The following is a 20,967-nucleotide window of genomic DNA, read 5'->3' on the forward strand; positions in this document are numbered from 1 at the left end:
CAGATTAATTTTCCACTCCTTCCCGCCCAAACATGAATAGTAATTTTCAAGTAAACTGACATGTAAAAAATTAGCATATGCAAATACCTAACTTATCTTCGTAAGACATAAAACTCTGGATCATCTGAAAAACATACTAGTAATAAAGATGGGGAGAAAAGACTAATATTAACCATGTTGTACCCAAAGGCACATTTAAGTCTGTTTCATTTTTTCCATAAAGATATTTTAAGTGGTGGTTGGACTTCTTATCCACACAGCCCATGAAAAATGACTACCCAAAGGTAAATGTAAACAAGTGCAATGAAAAATATTAGAATACAATATTTTGCAAATATTAAAATATTGGTCAGATAATAAAATAAAATACTGGTCAGAAACGCCAGCACTTAAAAAAAAGTAAGCTGATTTAGAAAGCATGACAAAATTTTTAGAGAAGCTTAAGGAAGGGAGCTGTTTTGTTTCCTATGGTATGCTGAGCACCTGGCATAAAAACGATTTATTGAATAAATGATTGATGAGGATAAGACTTAAAGGCATTTATAAGGGCTTCCAGAGGTTAATGCTTACTATTTTCTTTAATAGTTATTTCAGTTGGAATATTTCCAAATCAACTGTGATCGAGATTGCCCGGGATGCTTACAAACGAAAGGGAACTATAGAAAATATGAGTTATCAAAAAAAAAAATTGATTTTGAAAAGGACCACCATAATACAACTATTATGCCACTTTACAGAAAAAGAACCAGATACAGAGGCTAAGTAACTTGACTAAAGTTAGGTAGCTGGTATAAGGTAGATAGAACGTGTGAATCCTAGGCAGCCTAACTTAAGCTTTTAACCACTCACTGCCCTATATGTCCCTACTCATAGCCAGGACTATTGTTTTTTGCTTAAAGGAACTGTACCACTCTTTTAATTCTAGGATAACTGAAAATATGATGAAATATTTAACTGAAAAAGGGAAAATCAACAAGAATAAGTGAGGAGCGGTGCAGTCAGACGAGATGAAACAAGAATAAAATTACAATTCATTTTGGAATTCCAGTTTTTATTTAGCAAACCCACAAACATGCTGAATGCTTCAGATAACCAATTCATTGAAGATCATTTCCACCACGATAAACAAAATAGTTTTATTGCAAGTTTCAGGTCTCACAAGCTCAATATATAGAGTAAAACTTGTTTAAGAGTCAACTCCAAGGTCCTCCAGGGAGCTAGAGACTTTATAACACACTATTTACAAACATCTAGACGGGCTTCACTATAAACTGGCATATAATTTCCTTTTACTAAAATAATGAATGTTACTCATTCCCATGAATTTTTAATGTTTGAATATTGTTACCCTAAAGTTAACTCTAGGCCCATGTCTCTTAATCCTTCATTTCTTTAACTCCACTTGTCATAAACTTTTTATTTTCATTTAGCAACCTCAATGCTGAAATTCACATCACCTAATATAAAAGAAAAAAAGGCAAAATTTCCAAATAAAAATAAAACGAGTTAACATCTGTATCTGCCCCCCTCTCCCACAGAAAAATTTATCCAGTAGGATAATTATTTAGTAAAGTTACAAGGGGAAGAGGAGTATAACATTAACTATATGAGATTATGGATTAATTGCTTAAAATAGGAATAAACAGTGAGAGAGAGGAAGTAGATTTTAAATCTTAGCTTAGAATATACCAAACTCCCTAGTTTTACTGTAGGGGGGAAATGTATTAAGAAATATTTGGGGGAGAAAATTAATTTTCTTTAATGTAACATATGTCTGTGAAGACTTTTAAGGAAAATTATCACACTGTCCAAATCAACTCACCCTTAGTAAGCTTAATATAAAATAGAATTTACAATAGAATATTTAAGCATTGGTATAACATTTATTCTTCCTGTGGTTATAGGAAAATTATATTTTTATAAATGAGTCTGTATAAAAAAGATATGCATTACATCTCACATTAGAGCTTTATGTATTTATATGCAGGCACAAATTTAAATTAGCCTTCTTTGGGATTACAAGGTTCTCTAATCACAGAAAACACTGTTGATTACAGTGTATGGACATAATCAAGGTTTTCCAAAAAAAGTCAACAGTCAGCCACTGTTAATGTTTTTATCAAGTGATGAAACATTAATCATGCATTTCGATTTGACAATGGTTAGGTTCATCGGCTTTTCTACAGGGATAAAGATAGTCCAAGGGTTAAGAAAGCAGGCTGAAATCTGTGAGGCATGGATTCGAATCCAGTTCTCATAAACTAGATATGTTATCTTAGACAAATTTATCTAATCTCTTTGAACCTGCTTCCTCTACTACAAAATTCCTACCTTTTAGGTTGACGTGAATAATAATATAAATAAGAGTTAACATTTACCAAGTGTTTGCTAGTCTAAGCATTTACACAAAACCTATTTTTAAATCACTCTATGAGGCAGTAGTTTTCTCATTTTACAGATGAGGAAGCTAAGGCACTAAGAGAATTAGGTAGGCCCAAATTGATAAAACTATTAAGTAAAGGGGCCAGTACTCAAACTCACTTGAACTCTAACTCTTAACTCCTATCTGCACACTGACATAATGTATTTAAAGACCTCCTCACAGTGCATAACCCAGAGGAAGCATTCAACAGAGGATCATGATTGTGATTATTGAAAACTAAAGACTCACATACTTCTCTACACACAGGTCACTCCAGTTATGGCCCCATTAGTGTCAGTAAAGAATACAAAGACTAACCTAGATAAGATGGTGAAGAAGAATGGGTTAGAAAAATAATTTTAGTAATTAAACACTGTTAAGCGTAACTTTAGCAAGTTATCAACAACTGATGGGAAAATCAGTTTTAGCACTAAAACCATAAGGAAAAGCATACACAAAAAAACTTCAAGTACAGGTGCTGAACAAAGTAAGCACAAGAAAAGAAGAAACACTACTGCCCTCTTCTAATGCCTTTTGCACCTGAAATAATTAGGGCTTTCCAAAGCCTTAAAAGTCTAGCACTATGACTTGGACAGTCACATTACTGCAAGAAGACCTAAACCTGGACACAAGCACATAAAACAAGTGGCTCAAGTCCCAACCCTTGCCACACTGCATCTGAAACTACCCTGAAATCCTTAAAAAGGAAACTGTAACCTCACTTTACAAACAGGTAATTAAGGCCCAAAGATGGTAAGTGACAAACTAAGGTCAAGCAACTGGTATCAAAATTAGGACAAAAATACAGATTTCCCTGAGCCATAGCCAATCAATTTTCCTTCCTCTAAGCACTAATTAAAGTCAGGGTAGTGATACCTTTCTTAAGAAATAACCTGCCTCAACTAATTCCTATCAATCAGCAGGATGATTTACTTTGCAACAATTTTATTTTCATAAAGAAAATGACCATTCTTGTTTATCACTGTATTCTCTCTGTGCCTATATTACTTGAATGTACCAATATTTGTTGAATAAACTAAGCCCCAAGCCATCATGCCCTTAAACCTTAAAGTTACAAATAAAATTCCAAATCACTAAAGGAACTTCATACGTTAAGACTGTTCTCTATAAAACATCTAGCTCATCAGGCTTCTTTTTGTTTCAGAGCCTACTCTATAAAACAGTCTGAAAAGAGTCTATTACATGCTATATGCGTATATATTATATTAGAGTCTATATTATGAACATAGAAACTTTTAAATTCAAGGACAAGCTTAAAAAGGCAATTCCACCCATTTAAGAAAACAAAATTTGCTAGCTTTTTGCTGAATGAATCCTTCCCTGCTCCAGTGCAGTTTCAACTTAAATACTATGTTAAGGCTAATTGGTATTAACAGTCTCCCACAAGAAACTTGAAAAGCCAAATGAACTTCACCACTTCTACCAAAAAACAAATAGCATCAAGAACTATTATTTAGTCTTCACTGTTTATTCTCTTACTCTTGCAACTTAATTTTTCTCCTATCAACAACTGAGGGAACAGGCCAGATTCAGAAGGAGCAGACTGTGGACTATTAAAAAGTGAAAAGAGACATAGGAATTCCCCCACCCCTCAAATAAGCACATATACATATTCAACTATCAACAGAAGACCACCACCTTCTGTTGAGTCTCAATTTGAGTCCCAATATTCTACAATCAATGAAAGGTCAAATAAAGCAACAATGGAGAACAGTGATTGATTAGAGTTACATGTGAAGATTTCTTATTCAAACACATAGCTGTTACATTTGACTAATCATACCTCCCACTCGCCTTCTCCCATCAACACACACACACACCCTCTTAAACTCACATTGCTCAAATGTCCAAGTGGCCTTGTTTTTAACAAGGAGGAAACATTCCCAATTTCATGTCTGTGAAATACCTGGTGGACTGGACATCGTGTGATGTTAAACAGCAAGCAGAGAAACCACCACATAAATATCAGGAAAGCTGCCATTCTGCTGCCAGCCTCCATGTTTCTGCTTTACAGAAAGACTAACCTAGAGGCATATCATCATCTCTTTTTTCAGTGATATGAAAAATGACCAAAAGTTTATTTGGGCAGAGGACTGAAGAAAATGATTAGTATCTAAGTAGTTATTTTAACAGCCTTCAGCTTTCAAGTTTTTCATCATAACTCTCAAGAATCCCACAAAATTCACTTAGCTTCATTATTCCTTACCTGTGTTTTACAGTAAGATAGTAGCTGGACTATTTGTATGGGAATATACAGGCAAAATAGCTCTCTCCACTGCAACTACATTATGTCCTTCCCAAACTTGCTTCTACTATTTATACCTAATCATGGGTCTTGGCTCACTCGCCCAATAAAAGACCAGCATCCTAGAGCTCCTAAAAGACCGTCACTTCTCTAATGTATACTGCTGTGGTTTCAGCAGGGCTCCAGAGTTTTATAACTAATCCTAGTTTTCCAATAAAAAAAAATTTAAGAAAATCATAATTGAGAAGAGGGATGCTAAGCAGTCTTTATATAGCTACTTGCCCCTTCTGTTAAATAGCCTCAGAAGTCAGGAGTTGTTTACCGCTGAGTCATTTTAAAGTGCAAAGGAAAACATGATTGGGCACTCCTGTCTTAATATACATAAATCCATCCTTGTACTCCTAGGCAACCTCTTTTCTTCTAAAACACAAGATGAAGACTCTTGTCCCCATACCATGCCTACCATAATTAATTTGAAATAAAATAGATGAGTTATCTTAATTTAAAAGTCATCACTGGACTAGAATTTTTAAACATTGTCACTCTTCCCTTCTCAGGAGTGGAGAATATCCCTTCTAATGTCTTCAGGGAAACTAGGCATGGCAGAAAAGGAACACATTTGCAGTAAGACAAATCTAGGTTTGAATCTGAGTTTGGTTACTCCTTAGCTGTTTTAACGTTGGCCAAATCTGCATATCATCTTTAAATCTCAACTTCTTTAGCAAAATAGGTAAAAACACCACTTAGCTCAAAAGATAGTAGAGAGGATGAAAGGAAATAGTAATTTGAAACTCCCAATGCTTATATAGCTAATATTAGTTGTATTCCCTGAAAGAAGTGTTGAGTTGAAAACTGTAGAGAATTCTTATTATATGAAGGCAGAGAACATTAACACTTTCTGTAAGTCTCCTTTTATAAGTGCCAGACACTTTGTCAGGCACTTTTTCATATTGTCTTAATTAAATCTTGAGATATTCTTCAAGTATTTTCCCCATTTCCCTGTTTTAAAGAGTTTAAATAACTAAGCAGTTCACTGAAGTGGTAAGTCTGTATATGAATCCAGATCTTTCTGACTCCAAAACCTAAGTAGGGTCTGGCTACTGTGTGCCTTACCTGGCTACTTTTGAAAGCACATGCTGCTCTCGCACAGTGGTTTCAACTGGAAAGGAATTAAAATCAACTGGAAAGAAGTTAACATTGCGGACAGTTTTACAAACATAGTAAATTCAAAGTGAACACATTTATAGATATTAATCAAACCTAACATCACAGTTAAGGTTTATTATCCAAAGGATCACAAATAATCATTTCAAGAATAGTTGTCCTTACATAGAAACCATTATTTACAAAACCCCAAGCCCTTAAAGGTAAGCCACAGTATGGATCACCCATGCAAACACACTATAATACGATCCTCAGCTCTGACCAACAACTAGGGCTACTGCTGAAACCATTTCATGAGGCCTTGGTGGCACTTGATTCATTCAGGGATTGAGTGCCTGCTGTATAAACAGGTCTACTTACAGTAAATCCTTGTAAAAGTGCATGACAAATCTACCATATAATAAATTTCACATTACATTTGTATTCAAAATTGAGGCCCTAAGTAGTATACAATTCTTATGTCATCTAAAAATAATTTCCCATTAGTACTGTATAAATTGTGGCTCCTCACAAACTATTATTTCCAGTAAGATGACCAAATTTGTGAATCATTAATAAAAACTTTTAGTAGAAAACTTAAGGTTTAATTCTTCAATATTTCGCAAGACAAAGATATCAAAGTACTTATAATCCCATAATTAATGATAAATGTACTCCAAAAATTAAACTCGAATAGAGTTTACAAGGCACACCAGCCCTGTGTGCTAATTTACAAAACACATAACTTACAACTGCAGTTTCAAAGCTTTTTGAAAAACACCTTTAAGAATTCAAAAGCCTCTCTCCAAAAATGCAAGTATGCTTATACGTGTAAAACTTTACATGCTCATTAAAGTCCATCATCTATAACTCCCCTCTATTTACAAGGAATTCACCAACCCCAGATAAAGATCCCTTATTTAAGAAGTTATTTACAGTTTTAAGAGATTTTTCTCCTACTTTTTATATGTATGGTCCTTTGAGTAATTTACATTTGTCATTTTATAAAAATTTATTTACCCACAACTTTACATTAAAAGGACACTTCTTCCAAACCCTTTAAATTCTTGCAACATTAAAAGAAACTCTGGTGGCCTTTGTCCACTAATATTAAGAATGTTCACAAGATGTGTGGCCCTGACCTAGGGGTGGCAAAGAAGAAAATTCCAAGATATTGTCAAGGCCAGTGGCCTTGAGAAATTTGCAATCTATTTGTACAGTCTGTTCTATTAAAAAAAAAAAATCCTTTCAAACATTTACTGACCATTTTAAACAAAAACAGGTGTCTTTAAGCTGAAACCTTTAAATAGATAGGAAAGGGAATTCTGTAGGAAAAGACCACAAATAGATTCAAAGAAATTAAAGAAGGAAAAACATGAGCTAAATTTTCTAAGTAACGTATACCTAAGAATGTGTTTGATTTACCACACATACCTAGCATTAAAACTATAGCCATTTTCACAAGTTCAGTCAACTTGAGAATTGGGAATATAAAAACACTGACTTAGACGTAATTACTACACTCAATAGAATAACATAAAAGGACACAAGTTCCATAAAAATTTTACCTAAAAAAAAAGTTATGATATTATGATAACAAAGAATGTAAGCAGCTTGGGGATAAAAGAGTACATGGCTGGTGTGCTTATACACCCATTATCATGCCCATGGCAGACATCACTAATTAATCACACCACCCTTTCCCCCTATTGAGCCTCATAATTTAAACATAACTTTCCAGTAGAAATCAGAGTGGGCATTATAACTGAACCTATTTGTTGTCCTTGATAGTTGTTTTTTAAATACTGTTCGAGTCAACTAAATGAAGCACCAAAAGTTTATGGATTAATGTTCAATGAATTTATAATGAATTTCATTTGAAGTGTTCCCCAAAATACAAAATCCTCTTTAAAAGTTAAAATTTTTCTCTGTTAAAATATATATATATATATATATATATATATATATATATATATTATGGTTAGTACAACCTTAATTAGAAAAGATATTCTTTTTAAAAAATGTAATTGTCTCATGGAAGAGCGCTAAAAAACTGCAATTAACTATATTTTTGATAGCCCTCATTTTTACCCAATTTGAATTAAAAAATCTGACAAAATAAGTTTTTCTGTGTTATCAATAAAATTAAAACCACATGCCTATATCACTTAGAAATTAAAAACCACAGTTTAAAATAAAACAATGCAATATATATCTGTAAATGGAGTAAGAAGCACTTTGTCCTTGCAGTTAAAAAAAAAGTTAATATTAGCAAAATTCTAAAGAAAATATGTATATGACATTTAAGATTTCTGTCACTTCCTTCCAAAAGCAATTTTAGGTATAACACAGACTCAGAAATGAGATGATAAAAAATAAAATAAAACAGCTCCCTAGAACTCTAGGATCATATTAAGGGTGAGTGATGCTTAGCATTAAGTAAACTAATAGGAAGTGAACACCTGGATTCAAGGAAGTTGTGAGAGTACCATGGGATAAGTGAGAAACTTATTTCCTAAATTTTCAAGTCTAGTAAAGAAAAATAATAGTCTACTAAGAAACCAGGAGGCTCCAGCTTCCTAGCCTTAATACCAAGATTCAAGTATTATATAAATGTAGGTAAGGTTAACATATGACTACGCAATGTTAGGAACATAAACACCATAAAAAGCGGCATCCCCCACCCCAAGTCCAATCTCATCTGGTACTGATATTAATAATAATAAATTGCTTTGAGAAATTATCTATTAGTGTCCATTAGGGGAAAATAAGTATATCTTAAAATACTTTTTTAGTAAAGTTCCTTCAGAAGTTAAGTAGGCATGACCTCAAATTATACATATCTTAGGCACTGTAGAGCTTCCTATGTATACCCACTCAGACCTTTCCCCCATTATTTCCTTTTAAGGATTACTTTGAATGAGCTTTTGCACTACTTTTACTCTCAGATACAAAAGTGTACTAAACATTCCTGCCCAGGACTTTTTTTTTTCCTCCCTAAAATAAGAGTGAAATGCATGTAATCGTTGCTTGGTGCTTTTTCATTTGGACAGACCACTCATTTGGAGAAAAAATGAATTTAAAGGTTGCCTAAGTTGCCAAACTACATATGGAAGTAAAGATAGACCAACTTTGCTCTATAAGACAAACTATTTTGGCTAAATAAGCATGACACAAAGAAATGACACCAGGGTTAATACTTGGGCAGTTATTGCTGGAAAGAGCTTCAGGGACAAAGAGAAATGCTCATGTAACTTTTCCTGTCTTTTCTTTTCTTTTTTACAGGCTATCTTTTTTCAGAGTGGCTCTAATCTTATTATTGGCAGTACTGAGAAGTAAACAGAGCTCTTACTATATAGAGTCTATTTGATAAATGGGGAGAGGAAATCTAAAGACATGAAAGGTCCTTCAAAAGGCCAATTAAGGAAACCCACGGTTTTCCTACCACTGAAAGGAATGAAGGGGAAGATAGAGTCACAAGAACCCAATCGTCTTCCTTTTCCCTTATCTAGAAAAACAAGTGTCCCAAATGTGAACAGCTCAGACCGAGGCTCCAGCCTTTGGTAATAAGTAACCCAAAGCGATGACCGGAGCCCACACTAGGATCTTACCTCTTGGATGCGTTTCCTGGCCCTCTGAAGCACTTCTTCGTAGCCTTTCTGCCGCAGCTCGCTAAGGCTTTCGTAATACTCCTCAGGATCATCGGTCTCAGTGAAGAGTACCTGGGAGAGGATCTTCCAGCCGCAGGTGTCTAGGCCGTGGCCCAGGTAGACCTGGAGCTGGTAACACAGAGTGTCTATCTCTTGCTCGGTCATCTCGGGGGCGCCTCCGAACAGCACGGTCCACATGCCCGAAGGCTCCTCGGGAAACACCGGCAGGCACGGCTCCAGCTGCGAGTTCACGGAGCACAGTTGCTGGTGCACAGAGCGCAGATCCTGGAAGGAGAAGAGCCCGGCCCAGCTGCACTCCTCCGCCGCCGACTCCAGCTCAGCGGCGGGGGGCTGCTGCTCCGCGTCCGAGAGCGCCAGGGACGCAGGGGCCGCTTCGTCTTCTCTCACGATTTCCAGCACTTCGATTTCCTCGGAGACCGACCCGCCGGCGCTCACTACCCGCACCGAGGTCACTTGGGCCTCCCTGGGCGCCGGCGGGAATGCCACAGCGGCGGCCCCCACATCTCTGCCTTCAGATCCCCTCCGGACCGGGCTGGCCTTGGCTCGCACTGGGCTCCTGAGAGGGCTCTCTGCCCCTTTGCTGGCCGAACTCCGCAACAATGAGTCTCCGCGAAGGCTGCGCGCGCTCCGGGGAGAGCTGCCTTCCGCCCAGGCCGGACTCCTGCGGGGTCCGGGGCTCCTTCCCAGAGTCGCAGAGGTAGTGGCCTCGGGCCTCCCCTTGCCCGCCGGGCTGCCCGGCCCGCGGGTCTCGTCGGACGCGGCTGTGCCAGATTCGGCGCACCCTCGAGCCCCCGCCTGCTCCCGGGAGCTGCTCCTCTGTCTCTGGGCCGTCCGGTTGTGGCACGTTATGGCAAACTTGCCTTCAATCTCGTTCCAGGCCACAATAAAGACGAATTTGTGTTTCTCGCGTTCATCAAACACATGGGGCCGCACGGCCACCCAGTCCGACTCGAGCGTCTCCTCCAGCGCGAACGACATGGTGGCTCCGGCGCCAGGCCGCGGAGGAGGCGATGCTGGCCCTACTCGCCCGAAGACTCACCGGCTGGCTGCGCCGCGCCCCCAGCTCAACTTCGCCGGGCGCCTTCAGCCATCTTAGCGTCCTAGCCGGCTCTCCTAGCTCGCTCTCCCGTCTCTCCGCACTCAGACCCGCCACGCTCCTTTGTGGCGCGGCTCGCGGGAAAGACAATACGCGTTGCTGGAGCAGGTAGTTCACATGGTCACGTGCGGCCGGATCTGTTTACAAGCCCGGTGCTGCAGCAGCGCCTCACGCCCGCCCCGGCCGCCTCCAGTGCGAGGCCGCGGTGCTGCGACTGTGGCGCTCTGGAGGTGAGGCGCGGATCCCGCGGGGCCAGGCAGGTCGGTAAGAGGTCGGGGCCCGCGATGTGTACGTCTCCGTCGCTCGTCCGGGCTGATCTCCCCGCCTCTCCTCCTCTTCCCAACCGCCCGGAGCTGCCTGACTGATGGACGCGTCTCCTAAACTCTGAGCTTCAGTATCGCCACAATGTTACCATTCGGCTGCTGACGTCGGCGGCTCCACGAGGGACGTAAACACGGGCACGTGCCGCACGCTGGTGACGCGGCGGCGGCGACGCGCACACCCAGGCCGCGCGCGCCGGCACCGCCCCTCAGCGTTCTTCCGCCGCTCCCGCGAGCGGCCGCGCGCCAGGCTCTCGCGTCCGCGCTGTCTCCTCCTCCCTCGCGAAGGAGCCGAGGACCCGCCTGCAGCCGGATCTGAAGCGGTGAGAATGACAGGTGTGCCTTGCGGGACAGGTGGCCTCCGAAACTTGGGAAAAAAGAAACAAAGGCGGAGGAACTGCGACTTTCTCCGTAATTCAAAGAGGCTCTCAAAAGTAAGTTTGCCTCAGTTCCCCCTGGGGGTCGGGATTGAGAAGTCCTCTATTCAGAAAGAAGTACAGTGCTCCATAACATTACGCGAACCATGTGCTAAACTTGATTGAGATCCCCCAGTCTGTTGGATTCTACCCCAACACGTTTGAGACACAATTTAAGATATGAAAGAATAACGTCTAGAGACAATCCCGAACTCCAAAACAAAGTAAAATTAAACGAAAGTTCAATCATGTCCAAATAGTGATGTTTAAATTTAAGTTCATCGACGTTTTATTGCTTCAGGTTTCATCATTGTGTACTGTTCGGTGAACCTCATTTTGAGGTCACTGGCTTGAGACCTTTGAAGTTGTATTCAGTTATCAGAGTTCCCAGAATGCACATACCAAAAAAAAATCATGTAAATCTGAAGAATTCTGCTGTTCATTTTGAATTATGATGAAACACATTCTTAAAATTGCCTAGTAGATCTTATAATCCAGTATATGTAATTGGCATGTTTTTTCCTATTAACGTCCAATACATATTCTGTATCCACAACAAAGTACAACAATAATTCATTCTTTTGCTTTTATCCATATTTCTAAAATATATGCAAAATTATTTGGGTTAACTGTGCAGTCAGCTACACTTACTTTTACCTTAGTGTTGTCTTGACATCTGAATAAATAGCCAAAGTTTTAACCCTGTCACTCAGCAAGACATTTTAGACCTATATATCTGCTTTGACCAAAAAAAAAAAAAAAAAAAAGGTACTTTGGGCAGGATGTGGAACCACAAATTTTCAAAGCTTGTAACAACTTCTGTCAGCTCTCAAATGCAAGTCAGATATATACCTTTGGAAAGGCAGGAAGAAAGAAAAAGAAAACCTGTTGCAAATCTATATCACCATCTAAGCAAAAAATAGCACATTATAGAAAAATTTCTCATATTTTCCCAAAAATTTACTTCTAAAAGTTTTTTGATAAAAGTGATAACATGATCACTAGGCCTCTTTTAATACATTATAGATAAGTATGAATACTAAAAGTTAACACTAAAAGAATTTCATAGGAAATATTTTTTTACATGTACATTGAAATTGCAATATTTATTCATAGTTATAAAATGATGTCTTATCACAATAGTGTTAGAGAAAATGGGTTGGTGGTCACATATATGCTAAATATCCCACCCCCTCACTACCCCCTCCCAATACTCTGGTGTTTTGTCAAAAGGGTTATTTCAATGTTTCTTTTTTCCTCCATCTTAGTAATTGTTATCTTAGAAATGAAAAGAAACAAACCAAAAGTCCCATGACAGGCTACTATAGTACTCTACAATTCTTTATTTAGTTCTCTATCTGATTGTCTGGCAAGATCTCAGTATAAATTACTCCCTGGGAATAAATAAAGCTACAGAAAAAAACAAATACACATGCTAACTTTGAAAGGGCATGAAAACAATTATCTGTTTGACTTTTTTTTAACTTTTGTGGATGGTTAGGTAATCTGGGAAATGCTTTAACTCTTTAGGTTTTTTAATAAAAACTATAATAGTTTACATAGTGATTTTCAAATTACATAGCATTTTCCTGCACATACTTTATCCTCATAATAATCATAATTTAGATATAAAAGGCGTAAGTCTTTAATTTTGTATGTGAGAAAATAGTTTTGATTAGTTAGGTCACACATGCCAGATTTTGGAGCAGGGAACAACTTGAGTTCAGGGCCCTGGTAGACATGTATTCTGGTTAGATTCTCCCAGCAGCAGACACTGAAAAGAAGTTAGGAATGCAAAAATTTATTGCTAGGGATTGGTGGGGTGGAATGCAGGAGGAGGGGGAGAACACCTGTGAAAGAAAAAGGACAGAAGCAGGACTAAAGCTCCAGAGCAAAGATTGTTTTTATAGAGGTTCCCTCAATTAAGTGGAAATAATTAGGCCTTGCTCAGTCATTGACTGGGGACCACCCTGAGAAAAATATAGGATGAAAACTTGAAGCTGACTTTGAAGACACAAACAGCTGGGGACTGTCACCTAACTACACTCCTTGAAGTGGAGGAATGAGTCCTTTCTTGAAAGAGGATCTGATTGATGCATCTTTACATCTGCCACAGTTTACCTTGTGTGCCATGTGAACTCACGTCACAACATATTAGGAGAGCAGCGCCTCCAGGGCTCTGGTGGGCATCTCTTCCTGAGGGGAAGCTTAGAAGGAGGTTAGAGGGTTGAATTACCTCTTCTATGGCTATAGTTGGTCTCATGCCCACAACTGATACTCATTGTCCGCCCTCCTCTAATGTCCCTCACTCTCTGCTGACCTCAGTGGCTCATCTGGTGGTGGTTCCCAAACCACCACTCCTAGGTAACCTTATCTGTGTATACCCTTCATTACTATATCCCTATGTTTGCCTCAGTTGGGCAAGAACTACCAAGAGGCACCCGGTGGATCATCTGAGTTCCATACATATTCCTCCCTGCTTACATTATATAACAGCAGCCATACCTACTCTTGCTGATCAGGATCAATTACCCCTGAAAAGATGGTGATTCCTCTTCTTGCCTGCTGATTCCTAGCCACACAGAGCCCAAAGTTTCCAAGCGACAGCTGCAGCTTGTAGTTCAGTAGGATCTTTGCTATCCCGTGGCTAGAATATACCCATATTAGGGACCAGGACCTCAAACCTCACAGAATCCAGAGCTGTGTGGTCCCCCAGTGGGTCACTGAAAGTTATGGTAAGGGAGGCCACTCCTGCTTCCACCCCTTGGTTACCGAACCCAGGTATTCTTCCTCTTGGAGACTTAGTGCCATGTAGAGATCTGCAATTCAACATTTATACATGTCTTGAAGGATGGTACCCCCCATCTTTTCAGGGTGTTGCCTCTGAGCTGGTGCTTCAGCTGTAACTTCAACACACCACACCAACACTGTGTTTAGCCAGCAGCTTCTAGATGATACAGTATATGACATGACCACTGGATCTATGAAATGGGTTCTCTGGTTGGATACTAAATTGTTTCATGTATATGGATCAGGCATTCTGTAAGTGCCCTGATAGTGGTACTGGCTAAGGTGCTGTAGGCAGAAAAAGCAAACCCATACCCAGAATCTGTTCCTGTGAAAAAAATCCTTAGCTCTTCCAGGATGAAAGGATTATTCTTATGTAGACTATTTGCTACCAAGTGACTGGTTATCTTAAAGAAAGAATACCACACTGGCGGTTCAGTATTGCTGTCTGTTGCTGGCAGGTTAAACATTCAAAGCAGGCAATCACTATATTGACCTTCCTAAGTGGGAGTCCAGGTTTTTTGACCCAGGCAAAGCCTCTATCTCTGCAAATGTGGCCATGTCATCTGTTTGTCTATCATGCCAGTGACTGTCAACTGGTCAAGTTATTTTGTCCACTTGGTTATTTGGCACCCATGCCGTATAGGTGCTTTCACTGGGCACTAATACACAGAAAAGAAATCTTCACACCTTGTTCCCACTTTCATATGTCCATCTATATGTCTCTTCCCCAGACGTCCTTGTCTCTGACATTTCTGTTTTTCGCCCTCCAGATCCCTGATCATGCACCATTGTCCAGAATTCCATGTATATTTTGACTTCAGGCCACTTCTCCTTTTGCACAAAGTTGATGACCAGGTGCACCTCCTGAAACTCTGCTTATTGGGAAGATTTGTCTTTCGCACAGTGTCTCTTATTTAGAGATGGCTGTGAAAAACAGCCATCCCTAAATAAGGCTATAATGCAGACAGCATCCACTTTTGATTTTCACTCACATACCAGATCAACCTATCGATAAACCAAGTTGTGGGTTATTCCTCCTCTTTCAGCTGGTTGAGTGGGAAGCCCATATGGTCATTTGTGTGAGCTGAGGAGAAACTCTGCCGCATAGTGGATACCAGGATGAGGCATGATGGATGCCATGGGGTTCCAGACCCACTGCTCATGTCCCTAGCTCTGTTATCGCTTCCTGCTCATGTTCAGTCCCAGATGTACCATCTTATGATGCATTACTACTGGGCCCATCTTAATTTATGACTTGCTCCCAACTCATGATGGTCAATTCCAGACTCATGGGCTGTTGGTATCCCAAGGTCAAGCATTCCAACTCTTATGAGGGCCCACTAGCATGGTAGAAGCTCTTTTGCAAAAGGTGCATAATCCTCTGCTGCAGATAATGTGACCTTGCTCCATAACCCCTGGTGCCTGTGTTTTGATTCTTCCACTGGAACTTGCCATACACTTCACACCATATATGTTTCTACTACTGATACCCAAATGCTACAGAGTGTGCTGAGATTTGTGTTCCAAGCAGATGGGCTTGCTGCTTGCTCTGCAGTCAGGACCTGCTGCAGAGCCATTCTCTACACCGAGCTCTACTCAAAGCTGGCACCTTCCATATGGACTGGAGCAGTTTTCCTAGGTGTGGAATGTGTTGTCTCCAAAGCCCAAGGAGACTTAATAGTCATTTTGTTTCCTTCATTGTGGTAGTGAATGCATGATGCAGCAATTTATCTTTTACTTTGGAGGGAATGTTCTGGCATGTACCTGACTGTGGGCTGTGTAGAAACTTTACTGAGTTGACAAGTACTTGAATTTTTATAGAGTTTATCACACTCCCTCTGGAGTGCATGTGTCTTACCAAGGTCTTCAGCATGCTAACACCCTCTTACTCATGCTGCCAGATCAGCATGATATCATCAATGTAATGAATCAGAATGATGTTTTACAATGTGTCCAGATGGTCCAGATGTCTTCAAGCTAAATTATGACAGATGGCAGAAGAGTTAACATGGCCCTGGAGCAAACTGTTTCTGATCTTCTTTCCTGACTGGGACAGAAAAGTACACATTCACCAAATTAGTGGGTGCATACTACATACCAGCGACTATATTATCTGCTCTAGCAAAAAAACTACATCTGGCTGGGCAGTTGTGATCAGGGCTGTTGGTTGAGCTAACAATAGTCTCCAGAACCCATCTGGTTTCTGCAAGAACTAGACCAAATTAAACAGAGATATTCCAAGGACCACCATGCTTGCATTTTTAAGAGTGGCATTAATCTCTGCCATACATCTCTAGGGTTATACTGGTTTTGATTTACTATCTAGGTGGAAGGGGTGCAGTTTCACACGCTTCCACTTGACCTTCCCCACTATGATAGCTCTTACCAACAAGCCCAGTGTGCGGGTTACTACAACTGCCACATATGGCAGTCTCAATTATATATTTAGGGACCAGAGAAATGAGTATCAGGTGAGCTCACAGACCCAGTGGACTCTAACTTTGACCAAGAGTACATTTATTACCTGACCCCTGTATGCCTTCTAATGCAGAGCCCATGATGAAGTTTCTAGTTGTTAGGTATCAGTGTGAACTTGGATCCTGTCTTCAATCGCCCTTTAAATATCTAAGTATTCCTCTTTCTCAAGTGAACAGTCACTTGAGTATATGGGGAAGCACCGAAATAATTATGTATTTCAAGGTTGTTCACATTGGGACCCAGTTATTTCTTCAGTCAATGGGCACCAGGTCTGAAAACTGAAAACTGTTCAGGTCTAGAAACCAGGCAAGAGAATTCTAGGGAGCAGCTTCTCTTAACCTCTTGCTCACTCACTCTTATTCTATTTTGATAATAGTATTAAACAGTGCCTTTTGGCTGATCAGCTATGTTGCCCCTAGGGATGCTGTGTTCTATTAATCATCCCCCAATGGTGAGCACTGTGACTCTCTGGGTTCTGATGGTGAAATGCTGCCATTAGCCTCTCTTGCTCTTGGGCCTTCTCATCCCCATTGCTCTCAGTGAGCCAAATTCTGTGACCACTTCTCCTGCCTTTAACCCTGGCCTGCAGAGAACAGCCATGTTGAAGTTCATAGGGATGCTAGATCCCCTCCAACTAACATTTCTAACACCCTTGGCAAACGGTGTATCCTTTGGGCCTCTTGGGAAACGTATCCTCATGTAACATATCCATTCTAGCATTCCTGCTTCCTTGAGTTGTTTACTCCCTTCCTCTTCTGTATACCTTGGCAATTCAAGCATTTCAGTTCAGTCTCTGTGAAGGCCATTGCTTTTTTCACATTTCTAGGAATTACCCTAGCTGCAAGTTACAACATCCCCTAGGGTCCTAGCTTAAATATTAAATTTTCTTGTCCTGGGAGAGTGACCTCAGTGTCAGTAAACAATGTTAGTTTTCATGATCAGTCTGTAGGGTGACAATGAAATTTCATAACAACTCGCCAATTATCCTTGTATTTATCATTCCTCTTACATTTCAAATAGCTAAATAATTGCACCAGCCAGTGCATTCCTTTCCACTTAACTCACCACCAGTGAAAATTTTAGAAATAGGACTCTCACCTTTTGCTAGGGGCTTTCTGTGCTCTACCCATAACTCAGAATGGGGTGCTTATTGCCAGTCAGGTGGGGAGTGATCTGGTCTCCACATCCCATCTTACAGCCTACTTCTCTACTTCTGTTACCAATGATGCCAGTTGGGCTCTCTGGGAAGCGGACACTGAGAGGGAGTGAAGAATGTAAAAGGTTTATGGAAAAGAACACCTATAGGTTGGAGATCACCTTGAGAAGTGTCTGAACTATGCTCAAAAGCTACAGTGAATCATGAAGGTACTATTAGCTGGGGGCTGTCAGCTAAGCCCACACCTTATAGCTGGGTAGCAAGGACTTTCTTGAAAAGCAATCCGAATAGGGCATGTTCATGACTGCTCCTTTTAGTATTTTATATTACATCAATTATGGCCAACTATCCTTACTTTACAACTCCCAAGTGGTGAGAGTGAGAAGGAAGAAATGAGATGAAAAAGATGTGAAGCTCTGCAAAGTGATGCCTGACCGCACTGGCCCCACTTTATAAGATACAGTAGGTCATTTAGCACATATTCTCCCTCAGCAAGAGGGCCTTCTCCAGAACTATCAGAAAGAGAAATTAAAAAAACAATCCCATTTACAGTTTCACCAAAAAATAGTAAAACACCTAGGCATGAATTTAACCAAGGTGAAAGACCTGTACTCGGAGAATTATAAGAAATTGAAGAAGATACAAATAAGTGGAAGCATATACCATGCTCATGGATAGGAAGAGTTAAAATGTCCATACTACCCAAAGCCATCTATAGATTCAGTGCAATTCCTATCAAAATACCAAAGGCATTTTTTCACAAAACTAGAACAAATAATCCTAAAATTTTAAGAAAACACAAAAGACACTGAATAGTCACAGCAATCTTGAGAAAGAAAAAGTTGGAGGTATCACACTACCTGATATAAAACTGTACTACAAGACTATAGCAATCAAAGCAGCATGGTAATGTCACAAAAACAGACACATAGATTAATGGAACAGAATTGAGAGCCCAGAAATAAACCCGATATGGTCAATTAACCTATGATAAAGGAGGCAAGAATATACAATAGGGTAAAGACAGTCTCTTTTATAAATGGTGTTGAGAAAACTGAACAGATACATGCAAAAAAAAAAAAATGAAACTACACCACTGTCTTACACTATTTACAAAAATAAACTCAAAATGGATTGAAGACTTAAGTGTAAGACCTGAAACTGTGTAACTCCTAGAAGAAAACATAGGCAGCAAACTCGTTGACATTGCTTTTTAGTAATTTTTTAAAAAAATATATCTCCTCAGGCAAGGGAAACAAAAGAATAAACAAATGTGACTACATCAAACTAAAAAGGTTTTGTACAGCAAAGGAAACCATCAACAAAACAAAAAGACAGCCTGCAGAATGGGAGAAGATATTTGCCAATGATACTATTTGATAAGGGGTTAATATCCAAAATTTATAAAGAATTTATACAACTTAACACAAAAAGCAAAGAAGAGCAGAGGACCTGAATAGACATTTCTTCAAAGATGGCCAATAGACATATGAAAAGACGCTCAACATCACAAATCATCAGAGGAATGCAAATTAAAACTACAATGATATATCACCTCACACCTGTCAGAATGATTGTCATCAATGGATCAACAAACTAGTTTTGGCAAAGATGTGGAGAAAAGGAACCCTCGTGCACTGTTGGTGGGATTGCAAATTGGTGCAGCCATGCGGAAAAACAGTATGGAGGTTCCTCAAAAAATTAAAAATAGAACTACCTTAAGACCCAGCAACTACACTGTTAGGTATTTATTCAAAGGAATCCAGAATGCTAATTTGAAAAGATATATGCATCCCAGTGTTCACTGCAGCATTATTTACAATAGCAAATATATGGAAGCAACTTAAATGTTCATCATAGATGACTGGATGAAGATAATGTGGCACATATACATACAATAGAATATTACCTGACTATAAAAAGAATGAAATCTTACCATTTGCAATAACAAGAGAGAGAGAGACAAATACCATATAATTTAACTTATTTGTGGAATCTAAAAATCAAAATGAACAAAACAAAAGAATCATAGATACGAAGAACAAACTGATGATTGCCACATGGAAGAAGGGTTGGGGGGGCTGGGTAAAAAAGGTGAAAGGGATTAAGTAGTACAAATTGGCAATTACAATGTAGTCACGGGGACGTAAAGTATAGCATAAAAAATATAGTCAATAATATTGTAATAACTGTGGTGCCAAGTGGGTACTAGACTTATGGGGGCATCACTTTGTAAGTTATATAAATATATATATATAATTTTATATATTTATATGTATATATATATAACTTACAAAGTGATGCCCCCATAAGTACTGTACACCTGAAACTAATATAATATTGAATGTCAACTGTAATTGAAAAAAATTTTTAAAAGAAAGTTTTTAATCTCTGTTAAAAAAAAAAGTGGGGCTGGGAGGTGCGGGGGGGTGGTGGTGGTGGATATTCTCCAGAAGGCATGCAATAAAACACTATGCTCAGCGAAGTCACAGGATGGAGAAAGAAGGGGGAATGTGTCTGCGTGGCTTCTCCCATCTCTCATTTATCAAAAGTCAAGTTTCATCCCATGGGGAGTTCACACTTCCAGGCTGCATCATCCAGCCCTTCAGCAAGCTAGAGTTTTGCCCTGCAGTGTAGCATTTCAACCATGCCTGGAAGTGGAGGGTGGCTCAGCACCTAGAGGTTCAGCAACCACCCACAGATAAGAGCAAGTCATGCAGCTCTGCACAGGCAGCAGCAGTGGGTGGTCTGGGACACAGAGAGTGCCTTCAGAAATAAAAGCAGTTGAGGAGAGCTGAGAATGTGCATAAAGTTTATGTTTGATAAAAATCTAATTTTCTTGTGCCTAAGAGTAGCATGCTTAATTAAGGACTTCAGTATTTCTTTAAAGCTTAAAAAAACTGTAAGCATTATCATAAATGTAAAACATGTTCATTGTGGACAAATTTGAAATTGCAGATAAACTGAAACAAGAAACTTTAAATGCTACCTAAAGATACCACTTTTAAAACCTTGGGGTATATCATTTTACACCTTTTTCTATGCTTATGTACAAAAAGGAGATCCCACTATAAATAATGTTTTGTAAGCTGCCTTTTTCACTTAATGTGTTAATAAGTATGCATCTTGAATATCATTTTAAAAGAATTGTTATATCCTAAGTCTTTGTGCACATACTTAATTATTTCTCTTTTCCTTCTTAATGTCTT

The 20,967-nt window shown here is 39.4% G+C and overlaps 1 protein-coding gene across 1 annotated transcript in view; it reads right to left on the reverse strand.

The window, feature by feature from the left end:
- JMY (junction mediating and regulatory protein, p53 cofactor) overlaps positions 1–11,001 on the reverse strand; it is an 81,831-nt gene extending 70,830 nt beyond the window's left edge. The window contains exon 1 of the mRNA XM_016118825.2: positions 9,443–11,001. Coding sequence (XP_015974311.2) covers positions 9,443–10,480 — 1,038 coding nt within the window. The 5' untranslated portion in view covers positions 10,481–11,001. The remainder of the gene's footprint in view (positions 1–9,442) is intronic.
- Positions 11,002–20,967: the final 9,966 nt, after the last annotated feature.

This window comes from Rousettus aegyptiacus, unplaced genomic scaffold (genome assembly GCF_014176215.1).
Source record: "Rousettus aegyptiacus isolate mRouAeg1 unplaced genomic scaffold, mRouAeg1.p scaffold_m13_p_8, whole genome shotgun sequence".
Classification (NCBI taxonomy): Eukaryota; Metazoa; Chordata; class Mammalia; order Chiroptera; family Pteropodidae; genus Rousettus; species Rousettus aegyptiacus.